This window comes from Chiloscyllium punctatum, chromosome 26 (assembly GCF_047496795.1).
Source record: "Chiloscyllium punctatum isolate Juve2018m chromosome 26, sChiPun1.3, whole genome shotgun sequence".
NCBI classification, from domain to species: domain Eukaryota; kingdom Metazoa; phylum Chordata; class Chondrichthyes; order Orectolobiformes; family Hemiscylliidae; genus Chiloscyllium; species Chiloscyllium punctatum.
Window position 1 is genome coordinate 32,638,065 of NC_092764.1, and position 23,929 is coordinate 32,661,993.

General features: G+C 41.5%; 2 protein-coding genes across 5 annotated transcripts in view; one reads left to right on the forward strand and one right to left on the reverse strand.

Annotated features, from left to right (window-relative positions):
* Positions 1 to 1,044, reverse strand: part of ankrd11 (ankyrin repeat domain 11) — a 205,559-nt gene extending 204,515 nt beyond the window's left edge. For both annotated transcript variants that reach the window (XM_072596077.1, XM_072596076.1), the window contains exon 1: positions 629 to 1,044. The gene's annotated coding sequence lies outside the window, so the exon portion shown is untranslated. The remainder of the gene's footprint in view (positions 1 to 628) is intronic.
* A 289-nt stretch (positions 1,045 to 1,333) lies between these two features.
* The window catches only part of spg7 (SPG7 matrix AAA peptidase subunit, paraplegin), a 76,631-nt gene continuing 54,035 nt past the window's right edge, over positions 1,334 to 23,929 (forward strand). The window contains exons 1-2 of one of the 3 annotated variants that reach the window (XM_072596083.1): positions 1,334 to 1,470; positions 11,092 to 11,553. In XM_072596083.1, the coding sequence (XP_072452184.1) occupies positions 11,317 to 11,553 (237 nt within the window). In that variant the 5' untranslated portion in view covers positions 1,334 to 1,470; positions 11,092 to 11,316. Of the gene's footprint in view, positions 1,471 to 11,091; positions 11,554 to 23,929 lie in introns of those variants that run through there. The other 2 variants (XM_072596085.1, XM_072596084.1) reach the window with 2 other exon arrangements.

Consider the following 23,929-nt stretch of genomic DNA (forward strand, 5'->3'; position numbering starts at 1 on the left):
AAAAGGTCTTAATAATCAGAACGTTAACCGACATTATATATTCAGCTTTCAAGCGGATGAATTTGTGGTGGTGATACGCAAAGGCTGCGATCTTTTCAGAATTGACAAACAGACATTTCTTTATTTTTCTCCAACGATAACTAGGTAAATTGATCCCATGTTCCTACTTTTTGTGTAATCAAACTGAAAAGTGGTAGCGAATCAGCATCGTTATTCATTAGACTATCAGATTAACCGAATGAGTACAAAATGCCTTCTACAAGTCGCATTTTGTGGCTAAGTACACTCCATATAGACATAAAACAAATATTTAATTCGTCTCTCATAAAACATTATTCCAGAGGAATAAACTTCGAGGGCGCTGCAAAAACAAAGTACCACAAATAATCGAAAAAAACGTGATCGATCGCACGCTTCGCATAGCTACGAATTGTTTCAATAAATGTCAGAATACTGTTTGGGGGAGAAGAGATATGGGGAGCACCAATCTTTCTGCTAAGGACTGAGAACACAGGAATACAACATAAACACGTTCTCAGCACAACTAACATAGTACGTGTGAGTGTAAATTATTTCGGGCTTCTGTCTAATGCCCTTTCAGTTTGCCGCAGTCCTTCCTTTCACTTACCGCTCCAGTGTGTTGTAGTGGGTGGGGGTGAGGGAGGGAAGGCCCCACTGTCCTCACGCGAGTCCCAGATTGCCGTCTCCCATTCACAATCTCACTTCGGGGCCCAGCCGAGTGTTTTCAGACCTCAATCCGCAGTACTCTGATCTTGGCCGGAAATTTCTCTTCCTCCCCTCCCCTCCCCTCCCCCTTTCAACCTCCTTCGGAACAAATAAAACCGAGCATAAGAAACAAAGTCAAAGACACGTCTCGAGACTTCGGACTTTAAGACCAACCGCTTCCTCTCCGTCACCACTCTGAAGAGTGCAGGCGGTTAAAAAAAAAAGGCTGAACGCTTTAATTTTGAGGAAAATAATTTCGAAACATATGAAAAAAAACGTTTTCAAACGGCCTTTGACTTTCCGCGGGCCTGCCTAGAACGACACCTCCGATTGGTCTATGCTTGGTCACGCGACACTCCAACCAAAGCGCACTGTAAGAAAGCTCCCGATTGGTTCAGCCGTCTACCGGAAGCGTTTTTGTTTCTTTGCAGGGAAAATTAAATTGATCCAAAGGTTGAAAGTAATCTGCACATAAAATGCAGCAACGTAGTTGCCGACATAAATGTGTTAAAAGTAATGTTTTCCGCCTGTTGACCTTTGGCCTCCTGAGGTCAGGTCGGTTAAATCACGTGACGGCTAGCTAAGCCTCGAGCTGATGTCTCGTTGTTCTTGTGTTTACAGCTTTAAATCTCTTTTTTTTAGTTATTATGAAGAAAAGTTAGACGAGGCTCGAAATCTTAATAGTCTGTGTCTCCATTGCCAGACGCGCTTGGTTTCTTCCTGTGCTCTCTGTTTTCGTTTGAGGTCTCTAGCTATACTCTGTTATCGCTTGTATCTTTTCCTCTAATTTGATTATCTTTGTTCAAAATATTTGCATATGGTTTGTACCCAGTAATGGACAATTTCCGCAACTGTTTTCGCTGTGTTAAGGTGAAAGTCATTCAGTAATTCGTGTACAATGAATTTAAAGTGATCTGTGGGAGACGTTTTACTTGAATCTCGATACGAATTATTAATATTTAGATGTCGTAAATTCTGTGAATTTGAAAATCTAACTTATATTTCTCAAGATTTTAGTTGTCTGTAGAGTTCCATAATTGGTACTTATCGTGTCCATTTTAAGATTACAATTTCCCTAATCTTTCAACTGGTATCTATATGACTAAAGCTGCTAGTACTAATTTGAGAGAGAAACGATGTAAAACTAATGTTTAAATACCAATGTACTGAGTCATAGAGATGTACAGCATAGTCCTTTGGTCCAACCTGTCCATGCTGACCAGCTGGCCCCACTTGCCAGCACCTGGCCCATATCCCTCCAAACCCTTCCTATTCATATACCCATCTAAATGCCTCTTAAATGTTGCAGTTGTACCAGCCTCCACCGGATCCTCAGGCAGCTCATTCCATACACGTACCACCCTCTGTGTGAAAAAGTTGCCCCTTGGGTCTCATATCTTTCTCCTCTCACCCTAAACCCTCTAGTTCTGGACTCCCCAAGCCCAGGGAAAAGACTTTTTGTCTATTTATCCTATCCATGCCCCTCAATTTTGTAAACCTCTACAAGGTTACCCCTCAACCTCCAATGATCCAGGGAAAACCGCCCCAGCCTGTTCAGTCTCTCCCTGTAGCTCAAATCCTCCAACCCTGGCAACATCCTTTTAAATCTTTTCTGAACCCTTCCAAATTTCACAACATCTTTCCGATAGGAAGGAGACCAGAATTGCACGCAGTATTCCAACAGTGGCCTAACCAATGTCCTGTACAGCTGCAACATGACCTCCCAACTCCTGTACTCAATATTCTGATCAATAAAAGCAAACATACCAAACACCGCCTTCATTATCCTATCTACCTGTGACTCCACTTTCAAGGAGCTACGAACATGCATTCCAAGGTCTCTTTGTTCAGCAACACTCCCTTGGACCTTACCATTGAGTGTATAAGTCCTGCTATGATTTGCTTTCCCAAAATGCAGCACCTCTCATTTATCTGAATTAAACTCCATCTGCCACTTCTCAGCCCATTGGCCCATCTGGTCATGATCCTGTTGTAATCTGAGATAACCCTCTTTGCTGTCCACTACACCTCCAATTTTGATGTCATCTGCAAACTTACTAACTATACCTCTTATGCTCGCATCCAAATGATTTATGTAAATGACAAAAAGTAGAGGGCCCAGCACCGATCCTTGTGGCACTCCACTGGTCACAGGCCTCCAGTCTGAAAAACAACCCTCCACCGCCACCACCCTCTCCTCTTCCTTTGATCTAGTTCTGTATCCAACTGGCTAGTTCTCCCTGTGTTCCATGGGATCTAACCTTGCTAATCAGTCTCCCATAGGGAACCTTGTCGAATGCCTTACTGAAGTCCATATAGATCACACGGTGGAACAGTGGTTAGCAGTGCTGCCTCACAGCGCCAGAGATCCGGGTTCAATTCCCGCCTCAGGTGACTGACTGTGTGGAGTTTGCACGCTCTCCCCGTGTCTGCGTGGGTTTCCTCCGGGTGCTCCGGTTTCCTCCCACAGTCCAAAGATGTGCAGGTCAGGTGAATTGGCCATGCTAAATTGCCCGTAGTGTTAGGTAAGGGGTAAATGTAGGGGTATGGGTGGGTTGCGCTTCGGCGGGGTGGTGTGGACTTGTTGGGCCGAAGGGCCTGTTTCCACACTGTAAGTAATCTAATCTAAGTAATCTAATCTAATCTAATCTAACAGCTATTGCTCTGCTCTTGTCAATCTTCTTTGTTACTTCTTCAGTCCTCCCAAGCAGAAGTTTGTTGTACAGAGTGGCATAAAAATATAACTGGTTTAAACTAAAAGCACTTCCTTAAACTAGTTTGTGCTTCAGGAGTCGTTTCTCTCCTTGCTTTACAACGTTTAGAAAACGTAACTCCACTGGGTAACCGCTGGAGACAAATCAATCCTAAAACTAGGAAAGAAAATCCTTAACTGTCAATGTGGTCCAATGCTTTCAACAGTATTTGCTCCGTATTCGATGTTATTTTTAATTGATAAACTTGTCAAGTTTCCTTAAGTAGAAGGAGGATATTAATATGTTGCAAGAATAGTAAAATAGTCATTATGGTATAGAGGCAACAAAAATCAAGTCTTCAGAAATCGTATGACTAATATTTGTTTGTAACCACATTTGTCTGTGTAAGAATCGTCTGACAAAATGGGGATTAAATAGAAAATCGACATTAGACTATGGAATAAGGGAAATCAATATCAGGACAAAGACACCCCCTTCGTTTGCAGATAAAATGTATCAAGATAACTTATGGTCCACAGTCAGAGAAATGTACAGCATGGAAAAGACACTTTGGTCCAACCTGTCCATGCCGAATTTATTTATGTGTTTTAACTTGATATTCAGGTGATGTGTTACCAAGATTTGTCAGGACAATAGGCTGACAAACTTGTTCCAATTGTGGTATAGAGATTAGATTTATTTGGTATACTTGTAAATAAAAGCAAAATCTTTAGCTATGTGGAGGAATTGTTTCATGGCATAACAATAGACCTGGTTGTTGTAAAAATCTGTAAAAGTAAAGATTTTCTGATTTCAAAAGTTCTATATTTATAATTAAACTTAGAAGTTCCAGTCCTTTGTATTATTGCACATATTTTTCTACTCATTCATAAGAATCCAGATGTCACTGTCAAAACCAGCAAATGTTGCTCATTCCTGACTGACCTTGAGGTGGTAAGCATGCAACCAAATTGAGTCTTAAATTCTGTCTGAAATAGACACTTGAGTTGCTTGGGTCTAGAGTCACATCTAGGCAAAACCTTGGTAGCAGGTTTCCTTTCTGAAAGGACATAATTAAATCTACCTGTAATAAAAAAGTTAATAAACTGACTTTGAATTCCCCAGCTGCTGTGATGGATTTTGAGCTGATATCAGATCATAATCCCTGGATTAGTAGTCTATTAACAATAATCATTGTGATAACATTCCCAATCTTAAATTTGTGATGGAATAAATACTGAGGCACATTTTCCCAATGGCTGTGAAATTTTGAATTTCAACCATGTTAAAATGGATACTGATAATTTTGAATTTGCCTGTCCCAAAAATACTGTGGAGTACCCTTAAAATTGGTTTATATAATAAATGTTCTAGGAGTATTGCCTAAATTTGGGATAGCTTGTCCAAAAAAAAGTCAATACATTAAGAAAAACAGAATGCAAAGATACTGAAAATCTCTAGTTTAACAAATGTTTACTCATCAATTGGTTTTGCAGAAAGCTCCTCCCTAGTCCTAAATTAACAGTAAGTTTTGATGCTTCCATGGTTAGTTCTGATGAAGAATTACCAGTTTTGAAACCTTAACTTGGCTTTCTTCCCACAGGTGCTGGTAAACTTGCTGTAAACATTTTTTTTGTTTCAGATCTTAAGCCTGTGCAATTTCTTTTTTTTTAATTGCACACATTGAGCATATTAGTTTGTGTCAACCATGACTTGCAGAGATGTAGGATCCATTTTTAAAAAGCTGAATCAGTTAAAAGGATTAAGTGGCCAGTCAACCTTGCAATGAAAGTAACTTCTTCACTCTATCTTTGTTACTGTCACTTTATAAAGCAATAAACAGCCTATCAGTAATGCACTGTCTAAAGTTGTTTTTTCTAGTGACTATTGATTCACTGTGGAGGATGTTTCTCTTTTTTTTTTAAGCGAGCAAGTATCCTGCAGTGAACAAGAGTACCATTCTTTGAAATTTCTCAATTCTCAATGCCTCGAGTTCTGTCGTTGTGCTCACAACCATGCACCTGACAAGAATGTGCAAGGCTACATAAACAAAAAAGACTTGTATTCTATGAATGTGCAATGGTATGTCATGCCAACAGCATAATTTCAGACTAAAGTGCCAACTAACTGGAAGCATCCACAACTCCCTTATCCTTTAATTTGGGACTAGTGAGAAAGTTTCTGTAACGCTGATGAGTGAATTTTTGTTAAACTAGAGATTTCCAATGTCTTTGCACTCTGTTATTTTTATGTATTGACTTTTTTGGACAAATTCTTGGCATCAAGCCTTTCCAGCAATGCCCATGTTCCAAGAATTTTCAATATGTCACTTGTAGTGGCAAATGATGTTTGTCTTTACCTTGTGGACACTAAGTATTTCCTGGGTGGAAAGGTGATGACAGAACCAGGCAGGCACTGCTTTGATATCATTTGCTATCACTTTGCCTCTGTTTGTTGCTGAATATTTTTAAAACGTTGTATGGCTCGCCTTCAATTTTTCATCCTTCCAGAAAGTTGACTTTATTCAAAACTCTGCTTTCCATGTCCTTACTCATCATTCTATTTGACCTGAGCCCCAAGCCCAGTATGTGGGCTCTCAGTCCAGCTGGGCTTGATTTCTTTTCCTATCACTCCATTGCCTTGTCCCTGTCCACATTTGTGATCCATCTGGTTCACAAATATCCTTTATGGAGGATTGCATGTCTGTTATAGAACTTATCTGATATTTCATCCCTTAATTTAAACAGACAGAAAATCAGACAAGTTTTCAACATGATCACCTTCCTTTAAATGTATTTCATTCTGTCTCTCCATCTTGGCCAAGCTAATTTTTAAGCAGCAAAACTTTTTTAAAAAAAAACTATCCAATGGACTCTAACTTCCAAACTAGCATAGTCTCTTTTTAAAATAACATATTAAAGTAATCATGTGCTTCTCTTTATTTCTAATATTTTAAAGATAAACACATTTGTGAACATTTTTGTAGCTCAAAATGTAAATTCTGGAATCAACTTTCATTGCTTCATAAAAGTTCAAAATACAATGCTTTCTTAACTTAGAGTATTCAAAAAAAACTAGTTATTTCACCATTGAACCAAATATGAAACATTTAGGAAGTTCTAATATTAGTAAATTTTTATATTACTCAAATTATTTCACCTAATTTGTGGGATGCATTTTTTCCAAACAGAATGCTTTGTGTTGTTGTGGTTCTGTTCGCCGAGCTAGGAATTTGTGTTGCAGCTGTTTCGTCCCCTGTCTAGGGGACATCCTCAGTGCTTGGGAGCCTCCTGCGAAGCGCTTCTGTGATGTTTCCTCCGGCATTTATAGTGGTTTGTCTCTGCCGTTTCCGATTGTCAGTTCCAGCTGTCAGCTGCAGTGGCTGGTATATTGGGTCCAGGTCGATGTGTTTGTTGATAGAATCTGTGGATGAGTGCCATGCCTCTAGGCATTCCCTTGCTGTTCTCTGTTTGGCTTGTCCTATAATAATAGTGTTGTCCCAGTCGAAGTCATGTTGCTTGACATCTGCGTGTGTGGCTACTAAGGATAGCTGGTTGTGTCGTTGCTTGGCTAGTTGGTGTTCATGGATACGGATCATTAGCTGTCTTCCTACTCCAACACACACAAAAGAAGTTGCATCAAGACACTGTTCAAAAGGGCCACAACACACTGCAGCACACTAGAACTGCAAAAAGAGAAAGAAGAAGAAGAAGAACACCTCGCCAAAAACAAATACCCCCGCAATTTCATCAACAGATGCCTAAGGAAAAGACAACGGAATGAGGACATGCCACAACCCAAAGGACTAGCCACACTACCATACATCAAGAACATTTCTGAACTGACAGCCAGACTACTATGACCACTAGGACTCCTAACAACACACAAACCAACAGCCACTCTCCGACAACAACTCACCAGGACAAAGGACCTGATACCCAGCATGAGCAAAACCAACATAGTGTACAAAATCCCATGCAAGGACTGCACAAAACACTACATAGGACAAACAGGAAGACCGCTAATGATCCGTATCCATGAACACCAACTGGCCATGAAACGACATGACCAGTTATCCTTAGTAGCCACACATGCAGATGACAAGCAATGTGACTTCGACTGGAACAACACTACTATTATAGGACAAGCCAAAACAGCCAGGGAATTCCTAGAGGCATGGCACTCATCCACGGATTCAATCAATTAGTACATCGACCTGGACCCAATATACCGACTACTGCAGTGGACAGCTGGAACTGACAACTGGAAGCGGCAGAGATAAACCACTATAAATGCCTGAGGAAACATCACAGAAGCGCTTCACAAGAGGCTCCCAAGCACATGATGTCCCCTAGACAAGGGACAAAACGTCTGCAACACCAATTCCCAGCTCGGCGAACAGAACCACAACAACGAGCACCGGAGCTACAAATCTTCTCGCAAACTTTGAAGAATGCTTTATGTTGTGATTTCATAAAGATTAGTTCACACACAAACCATGTTGGGGGCAAGAGATTCTGAAAAATGCAGTTATCTATAGTTAGTCCTGTCAATTAAATTTACAAAACTGGTGTCTGTGAAAATTATTATTGATGTGAAGCACTCAAGGAACAAAATTAATGTCAGCCAGGATGACAATCTCAAATGTAGTCAAACTGATTACAAAAATATTCAACTTGAATGCCTTTCCTAGAAATCTGTGTGGATTTATTTGTGTTGAATAGTTATTTGCTAAAGAATCGCTGTCCTGCTCTGTGCTTAACAGATTCACTCTAACTAAATAAATTGGTGTTGACTGCAACAAATACTTTGCAATTTGCACAAATGCAGATTCATGATATAATCTGGTGAAGCATGAATTCTTACTTCATAAAATTTGTGTAATTGATGGCAGCTGACTCTTTGAGACATCAGGGTGACCTACCAGCACTCACTTGTTTTTAGTTTTACTTGCCAATTTTTTTGGGTTTTTTTCTAAATCACTGCCTCGAGTTGTTTATTCCACCTTTATTACTATTTCTCTACAGGTATTTCAAACCCTACCTCAGTGCTGTTGATTCCACTATCCCAGCCTGTCAGCACTGGATGCCTTATGTGTTTGAACCAATTCACCAATCTGAACTGAGCCCAAAGATAGAGAATGCCTGGGATTCTTAGCCCTGACTCATGTCTTGAATATCTTGAGATTTAAATGGTCCTTTTTAAAATATTTCTGGCTAGCAGATAATGTATTCAGCTTTTATTTGTCACTGTAGGCTCATTAGTTGCTTGCTTCTGTGTTTTGACAGCTACGTGGGCAAGCTTGAGAGAGCACTTGCTTGCTCTGACGTGGATGGCTTATCTTGGCTGCTATGGATACGTTGTTTAAACATTTCCTTGCATTGCAAGAGTCACGAGTCTTGCATAGCCACATTCATCTCCTTCCACAAGATATGCAAGCATTCAGGGAAGCTCTCTGGCCTCTAGCTCCAAGCAACTCCATGAAGTGTAGTATTTTGCTTGCTCGTCAATCAGAGAATGCTTAGCTTACCTGTTAATGTCCGTGCTCCTACTGACCCTTTTAATGAAAACTTTTTTTTTGGCTGTTCCACAGGGATTTTGATTCTCTTCTGTTTTCAGCCAGCTTTTGCTCCCAATGAGGGGAAGCAGTAGAGAAAAGCCAGTGATTGGAATTGTAAGCCAGACCCCAGGCTAATCTTCTGGGTTTACGGGTTGAAATCCACCATGGCAGCTGGTGAAATTTTGAAGGAATAAAAAGTTAGCCTAATGATGTCCATGTAACTATTGTCAATTGTTGTTTGAAAACCATCTGCATCGCTAATGTACTTTTAGGGGTTGGAGAGATAAATGTGGTGGGGGGGGGGGGGGGGGTGCTGGGGGAAGGTAACTGAGAGCGCAATGGGTGGATGGAGGTGGGGGTAAAAGTGATAGATCGGAGGGGAGAGGGGAGTGGATGGGTGGGAAGGAAAATGGACAAATGGGACAGGTCATGAGGATGGTTGGTACTGGGGTAAGGGGGTGGGGGGAGAGAATGAGGAAACATTATCTGAACATCGCCAGGTTACTTGTACCAATGAACCCACCACCCTGTGGCCGAACACTTCAACTCCCCCTCCCATTCTATAGCGGACACTACTCCCTTTCCACCCAACATCTGGAGGAAGAACGCCTCATCTTCTGCCTTGGAACCCTCCAACTCCATGGCATCAATGTAGATTTCACCAGTTTCCTCATTTCTATTCCCCCGCCCCCCACACTACCCCTGTTCCAACCTTCCAGCTTAGCACAATCTTCATGACCTGTCCCATCTGTCCATCTTCCTTCTCACCAATCCGCTCTACCCTCTCCTCCGACCAATCTACTACCCAAAACCAAACCACCACAATTGTAAGAGATTCAACAACTTCACAAAAATGATTATGGTTACAGTTAAACAAACGTGAATGCACACCCTTGAGCATTCTCTCAGCTTCATTTATCTCCTTATCTATCATATGCTTTCTATTTCAGCACCTGAATATTGTGACCAGTGGTAGTCCTTATAGCTCATAGTCCTTATAGCTAAGGACTACCACAAAATAATTCTTTACTTAATGCTTTTTCAATTTACTTTGCCTGATGCAGGAGCTTCTGCTAGGCTTGAAGGAAACTTGTGTTAAAGTGACAAATTATCTCATGGACAGCATGACTTCATATGAAATAAGTCTCCATAACATTTATAGAAGCAAAATAGCTCTCTACCTAATGAGAAAAAGTCTGCAATCAGTACCATAGAATTACAAAGGAGAAGAACTGTTGTTCGTCTTGATCTATGTTTCGAGTATGTATACGGGGGTTAAGTGAGGGCTGGAGATCAGAGCTGAAAATGTGTTGCTGGAAAAGCGCAGTAGGTCAGGCAGCATCCAAGGAGTAGGAGAATCGACGTTTCGGGCATGAGGATTCCTGAAGAAGGGCTCATGCCCGAAATGTTGATTCTCCTGCGCCTTGGATGCTGCCTGACCTGCTGCGCTTTTCCAGCAACACATTTTCAGCTATGTATATGGGGTACAATTTCAAAATTTGCAGATTATACAAAACTACATATTTATGAACAGAGGTTAGTGACAGACGTCAAGAAGCTCATGGAATGATTAGACAGATGCAAAATAAAATTTAATCAAAGAATGTGAAATGTTCTTGACAAGAACCAAAGGATCGAAAACTGAAGGGCACTGAAATCTATTGGCATTTGATGAAAGGAGGAACAAATTAGTGCAGCTGCTGGAATTGACTGAAAACAAATGCTGGAGATCACAGCAGGTTAGGCAGCATCTATGAAGGGCTTATGCCCGAAACGTCGATTCTGCTGTTCCTTTGATGCTGCCTGACCTTTTTCCAGCAACACATTTTTAAGCTCTGATCTCCAACATCTACAGTCCTCACTTTTTCCTAGCATCTATGGATAGGCAGCAAGCTAACATTTCGAGTCAACTCGGCCTTCTGTGCTGTAACTGTGCTGAGATTCTAAGACCTGAAATAATTTTAAATATTAACACAGTACAAGTAGTCATAAATTGATTATCGCCTGTAAAGGCAGAAAAACAGAAATTGCTGGGAAGCCTCATATGTGGGAGAAAATAGAATTAACGTTTCAACTGTTCCAACAATATCTGTTTTTGTTTCTGATTTCCAGCATCCGCCTTTTTGTTTTGGGTTTTTTTTGCCTATAAAGGCAAATTGATTTGAGAAATTGCCAAGTCATTCTTTTTGATTGTTCAACATAGCGCCGCACACTGTTTCGCCATCAGGCGCGCGCATTCACTGACCGACTCCCCAGCCTGGAGCAGTGCGCCTGCGCGCCGGTGTATCAGACGTATTGCTAAGTTGTCAGAGAAGGCGACGGGCAGTTGTTTTTAAGATGGCCGCCTGGTTAGTTTGGCAGTTGCAGCATCATAGCGGCTGTGCGAGAAATCTTTCATCGGTATTGTGGTCTTGCAACAAAAAGCCTTTGCAATTTCGGACTTTCGCTTTGAGCGCTGCTTTCCAGAGAGAGGCCTTGAGATGGAGCTTTACCCGTGGAATTTCTGACTTCGGAAGGACACGATTTGATTCTAATAGGTCCTGTTGTCATCAAGACAGGGATCCTATATTAAAGGTGAGTACGTGTTATTTGTATTGTTTTTCGAGGAAATGTTAGATTGACATTTTGTTGAAAATAACTTCGATTGTTATTGATGTTATGAAATAGCTGTATGAGTTCTGTATTGTATACGTAGGATTTGGACGTCAGTCCTCCTTAAAAATCCGTTGTGTCACATTAAATGTTAGGCTAATATGGGATATTACTGAAATTAATTTAGGCAAGTAGGACTGAAAAACAAGAACTTCAATTAGTTAAAGGTAAACTTAGAATAGAAAAACAGCAATGTGGCTCATCATGTATGTGTTGGTGATTTATAATCTAACCACCCTCTCTAATTGCATCCTGTATCGTTATGGTGAGAGGAAGAACTTCGTGCAAAGTGTTAACTATTGGTAACGAATCCAACAGTCCAGGAATCTAAGACAAAAAAAACGGTCCAAATGCAGTTGAATAGTAAACTGACTGAAAGTTGGAAAATTAGAATGCAGTCTTCTTCTGTATTGAATCATCATGTTATAAATGCAAAACAGAATCTTAACAGTGCAAAGTGGCAATTGATCTGTGCTGACCCTCCTAAAGAGTCAATTTATGTACTGCTACTCCACTACCCTCTCCCCATATCTCTGGCACATTTATTCTCCTCCTGTATGGAGGAACACTTGTGGCACAACAAGAGGCCACTCTGCCCATCTTACCTCAAAAATTGAACCACCCAGTTTAATTCCATTTCTTAGCACTTGGTCTGCATTCCTTTAGGTAATGGAAAATCAGGTGCACAACCAGATATCTTGTGAATAATTTTAGTTTTTGCCTCTGCTATCCCTTCAGGCAGGGGTTCTAGTCGCCTATCGTCCTTTGAGTGAAAACAATCTTCCTCGTCTCCCTTCTGATCCTTATACCTGTCACTTGACAGGAATGCATTCTAGTCATTGACTCTTCTGCTAAAGTAAATAAAACCTTCCCATCTATTCTTAGCAGCCTTTCTCAATTTTGTACTCCAGAAAATCTGTCCTGAGCTGTCTAAAGGGAAACAACCCCATGCCTCAATTTTTCCTCAAAGCTGCTATTTAACACTCCTGGTAACATCCTTGTAAATCGTCTTTGTACCATCTCTAGTCCAGTTATTGTAATGGGGTGATCAGAACTGCAGCCAGTATGTAAATTGTGGACTAGCTAATGTATTTAGTGTTGTATTAATAAATGGCTAATGAAAGAAAATATTAATCTGTCTTGCTATCTTATCTACCTGTCTCACTACATTCAGTACTATGGATGTGCACTTCTTCTACACCTTTCCATCCTCCCATTTATTAAAACTTCTTTAAAATTCTTTCACAAGAAGTGGGCATCATTGGCTAGGCCTGCATTTATTTTCCATGCCTAATTGCCCAGGGGGCAGTTAAGAGTCACCATATTGCTGTGGGTCTGGAGTCCCATGTAAGCCAGACCAGGTAAAAACAGAAAGTTCCTTCCCTAACACAAATTAATGAGCTAGATGTTTTTTCCCCTAATGGTTGACAGTGGTTTCATAGTTATCTTAATTCCAGATTTTTAAAATTGAATTAAAATTGCACAATCTGCCACAGCTGGATTTAAATCCAGTTCCCAGGATATTACTTTGGTCTCTGGATGAATAGTCTAGTTTGAATACCTCTTAGGACATTGCCTCCCCAGTTCCTCTGCATTGTTTGAATTCCCCAGCTCATACTTCTCCAGGTTGAGTTCAATTTTTCACTTGTCTCTCATTTGGCCAGTCCATTGTTTTTTTTTCTTCTTCTTTGTGTGCATTCCACAGTTTTCCTCCTCCATATCAACCATGTCGCCAATTTTTTTCATTGTCTGCAAATGTCTTGATCATGACCCATCTCTTGAAGCTCAAGGTCATATATTTGGACAACGAAATGTAGGTCACCAAGTGTTGAAACCCACTAGAAACAGATTTCCAATTGGAAAAATACTCTGTCATTGCTCCTTGTATCCTGCTACTTAACTAATTTTATTTTAAGCTTGCAACATTCCTGTGGTTCCCATGGTTTGTTTTTAAAGCAGTCAGCTGTGTGAGTCCTTGTAAAAGGTCTTGCTAAAACTATGTAGATCAAATTAACTGCACTAAGCTTTTCAATCTTCCTTGTCACCTTATAAAAAGTTAAAACCATAAGTTCTAGGAGAAGTGAGCTATTTTGGCCCATTTGCTGACTTCATGACTGTCATAGAGTCAAACAGGTATCCAGCATGGAAACTGGCCCTTCAGCCTAACTTGTTGATGTCCACCAGGTTTCCCAATTTGCCTGTATTTGGTCCAGATCTAAACCTTTCCTATCCATGTACGTGTCCAGATGTCTCTTAATCGTTCTCAAATTTACTTTTTCAGCATTTTTTGCCATACCTCTTGATCCCCTTACTGATTAAAAATCTGCCTATCTCAGCCTTGATTATTCTTAATGACTTAACCTTGACAGCTCTCTTGACAGTGGTAAAGAATTTCTCAAATTCATGATCCTCTGAAAGAAGAAATTCATCTTAAATGGGTGACTCCTTACTCTGAGATTATGCTCTCTGGCCTTAGATTCTCCCAGAAAGGTAACCTTTCCACATCTATCCTGTCAGGCCTTCTAAAAATATTTTATGATTCAATTAGATCGCCTCCTCTCCTGAATCAGTACAAGCCAAACTATTCACCATTTCCTTATGAAAAAATTCTTCCATAGCCAGAATCAACCAAGTGAACCTTCTTTGGACTGTTCCCAAGGCCAGTATGTAGAGTCATAGAGGTGTACAGCATGGAAACAGACCCTTCGGTCCGACCAGATATCCCAACCCAATCTAGTCCCACCTGTCAGCACCCGGCCCATATCCCTCCAAACCTTTCCTATTCATATACCCATCCAAATGCCTCTTAAATGTTGCAATTGTACCAGCCTCCACCGGATCCTCTGGCAGCTCATTCCATACTCGTACTACCCTGTGTGTGAAAAAGTCATCCCTTGGGTCTCTTTCATATCTTTCCCCTCTCACCTTAAACCTATGCCCTCTAGTTCTGGACTCCCCCACCCCAGGGAAAAGACTTTGTCTATTTATTCTATCCATGCTCCTCATAATTTTGTCAACCTCTATAAGGTCATCCCTCAACCTCCGACGATCCAGGGAAAACAGCCCCAGCCTGTTCAGCCTCTCCCTGTAGCTCAAATCCTCCAACCCTGGCAACATCCTTGTCAATCTTTTCTGAACCTTTTCAAGTTTCACAACATCTTTCCAATAGGAAGGAGACCAGAATTGCACGCAGTATTCCAACAGTGGCCTAACCAGTGTCCTGTACAGCCGCAACATGACCTCCCAACTCCTGTACTCAATACTCTGACCAATAAAAGAAAACATACGAAACGCCTTCTTCACTATCCTATCCACCTGCGACTCCACTTTCAAGGAGCTATGAACCTGCACTCCAAGGTCTGTTTGTTCAGCAACACTCCCTCGGACCTTACCATAAAGTGTATAAGTCCTGCTAAGATTTGCTATCCCAAAATGGAGCGCCTCGCATTTATCTGAATTAAACTCCATCTGCCACTTCTCAGCCCATTGGCCCATCTGGTCAAGATTCTGTTGTAACCTGAGGTAACCTTTTTTGCTGTCCACTACACCTCCAATTTTGGTGTCATCTGCAAACTTACTAACTGTACCTCTTATGCTCACATCCAAATGATTTATGTAAATGACAAATAGTAGAGGACCCAGCACCGATCCTTGTGGCACTCCACTGGTCACAGGCCTCCTGTCTGAAAAACAACCCTCCACCACCACCCTCCGTCTTCTACCTTTTGAGCCAGTTCTGTATGCAAATCACTAGTTCTTCCTGTACTCTTGAGATCTAACCTTGCTAACCCGTCACCCATGGGGAACTTTGTCGAACACCTTACTGAAGTCCATATAGATCACATCTAACGCTCTGCCCTCATCAATCCTCTTTGTACTTCTTCAACAAACTCAATCAAGATTGTGAGACATGATTCCCCACGCACAAAGCCATGTTGACTGTCACTAAGCAGCCTTGCCTTTCCAAATACATGTGCATCCTGTCCCTCAGGATTCCTTCCAACAACTTGCCCACCACCAATGTCAGGCTCACTGGTCTATAATTCCCTGGCTGGTCCTTAGCACCCTTCTTAAACAGTGGCACCACGTTAGCCAACCTCCAGTCTTCCGGCACCTCACCTGTGACTATCAAAGATACAAATATCTCAGCAAGAGGCCCAGCAATCGCCTATCTAGCTTCCCACAGAGTTCTAGGTTACACCTGATCAAGTCTGGGCATTTATCCACCTTTATGTGTTTCAAAGCATCCAGCACTTGCTCTTCTGTAATCTGGACATTTTCCAAGGTGTCACCATCTATTTCCTTACATTCTATATCTTTCATATCCTTTTCCACAGTAAATACTGATGCAAAATACTCGTTTAGTATCTCACCCATTTTCTGCGGCTCAACACAAAGGCTGCCTTGCTGTTCTTTGAGGGGCCCTATTCTCTCCCTAGTTACCCTTTTGTCCTTTATGTATTTGTAAAAACACTTTGGATTCTCCTTAATTCTATTTGCCAAAGCCATCTCATGTCCCCTTTTTGCCCTCTTGCTTTCCCTGTTAAGTATACTCCTACTGCCTTTATATTCTTCTAAGGATTCACTCGATCTATCCTGTCTGTACCTTACATATGCTTCCTTCCTTTTCTTAACCAAACCCTCAATTTCTTTAGTCATCCAGCATTCCCTATACCTACCAGCCTTTCCTTTCACCCTAATAGCAATATACTTTCTCTGGATTCTCGTTATCTCATCCCTGAAGACTTCCCATTTTCCAGCCGTCCCTTTACATACGCACATCTGCCCACAATCAGCTTTTGAAAGTTATCTTCTCCAATTTAGAACTTCAACTTTTTGATCTGGTCTATCCTTTTCCATCACTATTTTAAATCTAATAGAATTATGGTTGCTGGTCCCAAAGTGGTCCTCCACTGACACCTCAGTCAACTGCCCTGCCTTATTTCCCAAGGATAGGTCAAGTTTTGCACCTTCTCTAATCAGTACATCCGCATACTGAATCAGAAAATTGTCTTGTACACACTTTTCAAATTCCTCACCATCTAAACCCTTAACTCTGTGGCAGTGGCAGTCCCAGTCCATGTTTGGAAAGCTAAAATCCACTACCATACCACCCTATTATTCTTACAGATAACTGAAATCTCCTTACAAGTTTGTTTCTCAATTTCCCTCTGATTATTACGGGGTCTATAATACAATCCCAATAAGGGGAATCATCCCTTTCTTATTTCTCAGTTCCACCCAAATAACGTCCCTGGATGTATTTCCAGGAATATCCTCCCTCAGCACAGCTATAATGCTATCCCTTATCAAAAGTGCCACTCTCCCTCCTCACTTGCCTCCCTTTCTATCCTTCCTGTCGCATTTGTATCCTGGAACATTAAGCTGCCAGTCCTGCCCATCCCTGAGCCATGTTTCAGTAATTGCTATGATATCCCAGTCCCATTTTCCTAACCATGCCTGGAGTTCATCTGCCTTCCCTGTTAGGCCTCTTGCATTGAAATAAATGCACTTTAATTGATCAATCCTACCATGTCCCTGTCTACCTGACTGTTTGGCTCGCCTCTTTTCTCAACTGTACCAGTCTCCGATTAAAATCTTTCCTGATTATCTCCCTGGGTCCCGCCCCACCACCTTACTAGTTTAAATCCTCCGGAGCAGGTCTCTCAAATCTCCCTGCCAGTATATTAGTCCCCTTCCAATTTAGGTGCAATCCGTCCTTCTTGTACAGGTTACTTCTACCCCAAAAGAGATTCCAATGATCCAAAAATGTGAATCCTTCTCCCATACACCAGCTCCTTAGCCATGCATTCATCTCTATTCTACTATTCCTGCCCTCGCTAGCTCGTAGCACCAGGAGTAATTCAGATATTATTACTCTTGAGGACCTTTTTAAATTCCTATCTAACTCTCTGTAATTTCTCTTCAGAATCTCAGCCTCATCCCTTCCTATTTCATTGGTTCCAATGTGTACAATGACCTCTTGCTGGCCCCTCTTTCCTCCCCCGCCTTGAGAACGTTCCGCACCCTCTCTGAGCCATCCTTGTTCCTGGCCCCAGGGAAGCAACACACCATTTTGATTTTTCTTTGCTGGCCGCAGAAACATCTGTCTGTATCTCGGACTAGAGAGTCCCCTAACACAATCAATCTCTTGGAACCTGATGTACCCCTTGTTGCATTAGAGCCAGTCTTGATACCAGAAACTTGGCTGTTTGTGCTACGTTCCCTGAGAATCCATCACCCACCTACGTTTTCCAAAACAGCATATTTGTTTGAAATGGGTATAGCCACAGAAGACTCCTACACTAACTGCCTACCTCTCTTACCTTTCCTGGAATTAACCCATCTATGTGACTGTACCTGTGACTTTTACCCCTTCCTATAACTGCCAACTATCACATCCCCTTGCTCTTGTAAATTCCTTATTGCCTTCCACACATCAAACAATATCAACAGTGTAAAACATAAGAGCAGAAGTAAGTCATTCAGCAATCAAGTCTGCTCATAGAGATCTACAGCACAGGGCCTTCAGTCTATCAGGTTCATGCTGGTCAAAAACAATGATCTAACAATTCTAATCCCCTAGATCAGGATTCATATGCTCACACTCAACTCCACTTTCCTGTCTTTTCCCCACAGCCCTTGGTTCTCTAAAAATCTGTCTACCTCAGCCTTGAATATACTTAACGGCCCAGCTTCCAACAGCTCTGCAATAATCCTCTCTCTTTTCTGGAACAATTCCACAAAAGAATTGGGTGTTTCATTTGCATTTAATGACAAAACCATAAAACTTTAAACTTATTCACAGGGCGGGGACCAACAGCATCATTATGGACATTTTGAAAAGTGCAATATGGAGGGATAACGTTTTTATTCATTTGTGGATGTGGGTGATGCTGACACTTTGTTGAGGAGACAGGGGGTGAGTTGCCTTCTTGAACTGCTGCAGTCGTGTGCTGTATGTATACCCACAATGCCATTAGGGAGGGAATTCCAGGGTTTTGACCCAGTATCACTAAAGGGATGGCGATATATTTCCAAGTCAGGATAGTGAGTGACTTGGAGGGAGTTTGCAGGTGCCTGTGTTCCCATGTATCTGCTGCTCTTGTCCTTTTTTAGATAGAAGTGGTTGCGGATTGTGGGAAGATGCTAAGGATCTTTGATGAATTGCTGTAGTGCACCTTGTGGATGGTACACACTGCTGCTCCTGAGCATTAGTGGTGGGTAAGATGTACATTTGTGGAAATGGTGCCAATATGCTCCTTTGTCCTTTTCTCGTGTTGTTGCAACTGCACTCATCCAGGTTAGTGGGGAATATTCCACCAAATTCTCTGCTTGTGCCTTGTAGAGTGTGGACAGGCTTTGGGGAGTCCAGAAGTGAGTTACTCATTGCAGTATTCCTAGCCTCTGGCCTGTTCTTGTAGCCACTGTATTTATATGGTGAGTCTAGTTGAGTTTCTGGTCAATGATAACACTCAGGATGTTGATAGTGATGGTAACACCCTAGATGTCAAAGGGCAATGGTTAGATTGTCTCTTATTGGAGATTGACATTGCCAGGCAATGTCAGTGGCATGAATGTTACTTGTCATTTTTCATTCCAAGCCTGGATACTGTCCAGGTTTTATTCCATTCAGACATGGACTGTTTCAGTAACTGAGGAGTTGCAAATAGTTCTGAACAAAAATGGCATGAACAAATTAGTGTAAAATATAATTACAAAATTCTTTGTTTTGTATAAATATATTTACTGACAACAAATAGAAATAGCATTAGGAAGAACTTTTGATGGTAAATTAATTGCCCCTTAAAACTGGGGAGTCATGTTGAGGTCTACAACATATTATCATTATTGAAATAACTCCCCAGAAGCTGGTATCCCGTCACTAAGTCTCTCTTTATTTACACATGGAGCATCTCTAACACTGATCCAGCTTCCCCACAACTAGCTCTGAGTGAACAGGACCTCTGACACTCCTGTTCATATCTGACAGACAGGGCTCCCAATCAGGGAACTCATTCAATGAGGCCCACTGGCTGACCTCTTTACAAGTCAAGATTTCTTTCATCAGGAACCTTTTGCCCGAAACGTCAATTTTCCTGCTCCTCGGATGCTGCCTGACCTGCTGTGCTTTTCCAGCACCACTCTAATCTTGACTCAAATCTGCACTACCCACTTCCGGCTTCATTACAATCACTACAATTATTTGGGACCATGGGCAGCAGTTCAAGAAGGCAACTCGCCCCCTACTTTCTCAACAGCAATTAGGGGTGGATAATAAGTGTAAGCATCGCCCACATCCACGAATGAATAAAAAGGTTATCCCTCCATATTGCACTTTTCAAAATGTCCATAATGATGTTGTTGGTTCCCGCCCTGTGAATGAGTTCAAAGTTTTATGGTTCATGGAATTTTGATTTTTAGTTCTGTGAATATATTGTCGTTCCTTCGGTGTCACTGGACTTGAGCTCCCTACCTAATAGCAATTTGTGTTTTGTTACGCTATTTACTCCACACACTGCATCCAAAAGGCTAAGAGCATTGTGGAAGACCCCACACGCTCCTCACTCAAACTCTTCTCCCTCCTGCCATCTGGCAGAAGATATTAGACCACATGGACTCTCACAGCCAGACTGTGCAACAGTTTCTTCCCTCAAGCCATCAGGCTCATTAACACAGTATAATTGGACTGACTCTTCCCCATCTGAAATTCTTTCGTATTGCTGCTAGAAAATGTCTATTATCCATCTTTTTTTTTGTTATACTGCAACTTGCATATTTTACACTTCTTGTGCACTTTATGCCTTGTACGGTTGTGTAGTTTGTGCTATCCATGTAGCACCCTCTGTATTAGAGGAACGCTGTCTCATTTTTACTCTCAGTTGTATATGGTAGAAATGATGAAATAAAAGCTACTTTCTCTACTATGTGGACTCCACAGGTTCAAGAAGGAAGCGTTTCACCATCGTGAAGGGCAACTAGGGATGGGCAATAATTGCTGGCACAGCCTGTGATGCCCATAATCCTTTGAATTAATGAAAAGTTGATTTCTGTCTACTGCTTGTGAGGTAAAAGAATCAGGAATATACAGAAAACCTAGCTTAAATGCTTTGGCGCGATGTTGGGTTGTAGACGTGGTGGGATTTCCTGGCAGGTATTTTAAATTTAATGTTTTGGAGATCTGGCATCCATATATGTTAAGGACAGGACAGTGAGCAAGTACAACAAATCAAGAAAACAAAAAAAACCCATCTAGCTGTCACAGACCATATTACTATAACTATGATGTGAATAGTATGTCATGGTCTATCCAGAGACCTACAGACAATTTGATAGCACCTACCGATGTTGGGCTGTCTTGTATAACTATGATGTGGAGGTGCCGGTGTTGGATTGGGATGGACAAGGTTAAAAGTCCCACAATGCCAAGTTATAGTGCAACAGGTTTATTTGAAAGTACAGGCTTTTGGAGCGCTGCTCCTTCATCAGGTAGCTAGTGGCGCAGGATCTTAGGACACAGAGTTTATCGTAAAAGATCAAAGTGTCATACAACTAATGCACTGTATTGAACAAACCTAGATTGCTGTTAAGTCTTTAATCACTTAGAATGGGTTGCTGGTTTCGATTAATTAATATGTAAATCCCAGAACTGCTTTCAAGTCACAGTTCTGAGATAACTTAAGATTTTATTTTAAAATATCTGACATCCCAGCTCAAACAATGCATTAAAGGTATGAGGTTCGAGTCTGTCTGTATTCCAACCTTGAGTCAAGACTAGTCCTATTTCCAAAGGAGGAATTTATAAAATGTCACATGGACTCACTGCCTGTAGATTGTGCTTTTTGAACAAAATATGCACTTTCACTCCATAAACGTGTCTATGTGTGTGAGTATGAGAGAGGGTCAGCGTGAGTGTGATCATGTGTAAGAGTGTGCGCAAGTGTATCGTATGATGGGGTCACCCGTCATCTGACATGAACCCAAGATTCCAGTTGAGGTCATTCTCAAGGGTAATGAATTTGGCCATTAGCCTCTACTTAGCGATTCTGTTGTTGTGTATCCCAAAGTCCACCTTGGAGGATGGTCACCTGAAGATCTGAGGTCAAATGTCCTTGATTGCTGAAATACTCCCCAACTGGGAGAGACCATCCCTGTCTGGCGATTGTTACATCATGTTCATTCATCCATTGTTGTGGCGTCTGCTTGGTCTTGTCAATATACTATGCCTTGGGCATCCTTGCCTGCAGGGTATGAGGTAGACAGTGTTGGCTGAGTCACATGAGTACCTGCTGTGTACACGATGAGTGGTGTTCCCACGTGTAATGGTAGTATCCATGTTGACACTCTGACAGCTTGCAGTGGTTGCCACAACAGGCTTGTACGATGTTGTGGTGGATGTTGTCCTGAAGGCTGGGCAAATTGCTGTGAACAATCATCTGTCTAAAGTTTGGTTCTTTAAAGGCAAGAAGTGGAGGTGAAGGGAAGAACTTGTCAAGGTGCTCATCCTCATTTGATAATGTGTTGCAAGCAGCGAAGAACATGGTGTAGATTCTCCACTCCCAGGAAGTACTGGACAACAGAGGGTACCCTATCCCATGTCTGTCTCCTGAGGAGGTCATTATGGTTTCTTGCTGTGGCACGTTGGAATTGGTGAACAATGAGTTGATCGCCACCCTAAACATCCCCTATGGACAAGTCCTATGCATAAAACAAAAGCCCAACCCGCCAATTGCCATTCCATCCGTGAACTCTTGATCATCAGTAAAGTGATGGAAGGTGTCCTTAATGGTGCTGTCAAGCAACATTTGTTTAGCAATACCTACTCAGTGATGCTCAGTTAATGTTCCACCAGACCAATTCAACATCCTGGCCTCATTACAGCTTAGTTCCATCACAGACAAAAGAGCTGACTTCCTTAGGGGAGGAGAGAATGAATACCCTGACATGAAGGCCTCGTTTCACTAAGTATGATATCAAGGAGTCCTAGCAAAACTAATCAAAGAGAATGAGGATGACAATCCTCCCCAAGTTGGAGTTGTACTGAGCGTAAAGGAAGATTGTTCTGAGGAAGAGTCACCGGACCTGAAACGTTAACTCTGATTTCTCTTCACCGATGCTGCTAGACCTGCTGAGCTTTCCCAGCAATTTCTGTTTTTGTTTCTGATTTGCAGCATCTGCAGCCCTTTTGGTTTTATTAAGATTGTTATTGTTGGCTGTGAATCATTTGAGCTGTAGAACATCTCTGCAAGAGTTCCTCAATCATGTCTGAGACTCCACCATCTTCAGCTGCTCACTTAATGACCCTTTCCCCATTGTAAAGTCAGAAAAAGGATGTTTGTTGATTGTATCGTTCACCACTCCTCAGATGCTGAAACGGTCTGTTTCCAAATACTGCACAATGTACAACAACATTCATGACTCTTTAGGTGTTGAAGGATTCCATGTCCACACGTTGTTGCATTTGGACAATATGCTTATCTGTCAAGTTGCATTTATGCCATGTAAATGCCAGCCAGTTATCAAAAATCCTGGACTCCCTTCCTAACAGCACTGAGTGTCTCTATACCCCAAAGACTGCAACAATTCAAGAAGGCAGCTGACCACCATCAACTATGTGGCAATTAATAATGGGTAATAACTGCTGGCCTAGCCAGCAATGCCATGTAGCATGAACAAATAAAGTGTTGCCCTATATCCTGCCTTCTTGTCATTACACTGCAAGATGAATTCATCATTTAATGCTGTTGTACTTTGCATGATGTTGTCGTCATGAGTTGTTTGATTCCAGTGAAAACTGCTGTTTTTTTTTTGTTTGCTGTGCCCCATTGCCACTGCAAATCTTTAGTGAACATTATAGAAATTCACACACTGACAAATTAGGTACAACGTTTTATTATCATTCCAAAGAAGTGTCACTGGACCCAAAACCTTAACTCTGATTTCTCTCCACAAATGCTGCCAGACTTGCTAAGTTTTTCCAGCAATTCCTGTTTTTGTTTTTCCTATATGATCATTAATGCATTCAACAAATCATTGCTCTACCTTCACCATTTATTTGCGGCCATATCTCTGTTACAGCTCTCAACTTGCCAGATTCCACCACACTCCTTTTGGCAATGTACTGATAACAATGTACTTAATTTCAGGCAATTAGTTGAGTCTTTCTCTTGTTAGCTTCAGTCTGATGTGGCAAACTGTATCTTGCAGGCACGTTGGATTCTGATCATGGTCTGCAATGGCTTCTTCTGTTGTCTTCCAATATCCAGTGGCCAACCTAAATGAATATGTTACTACTGTC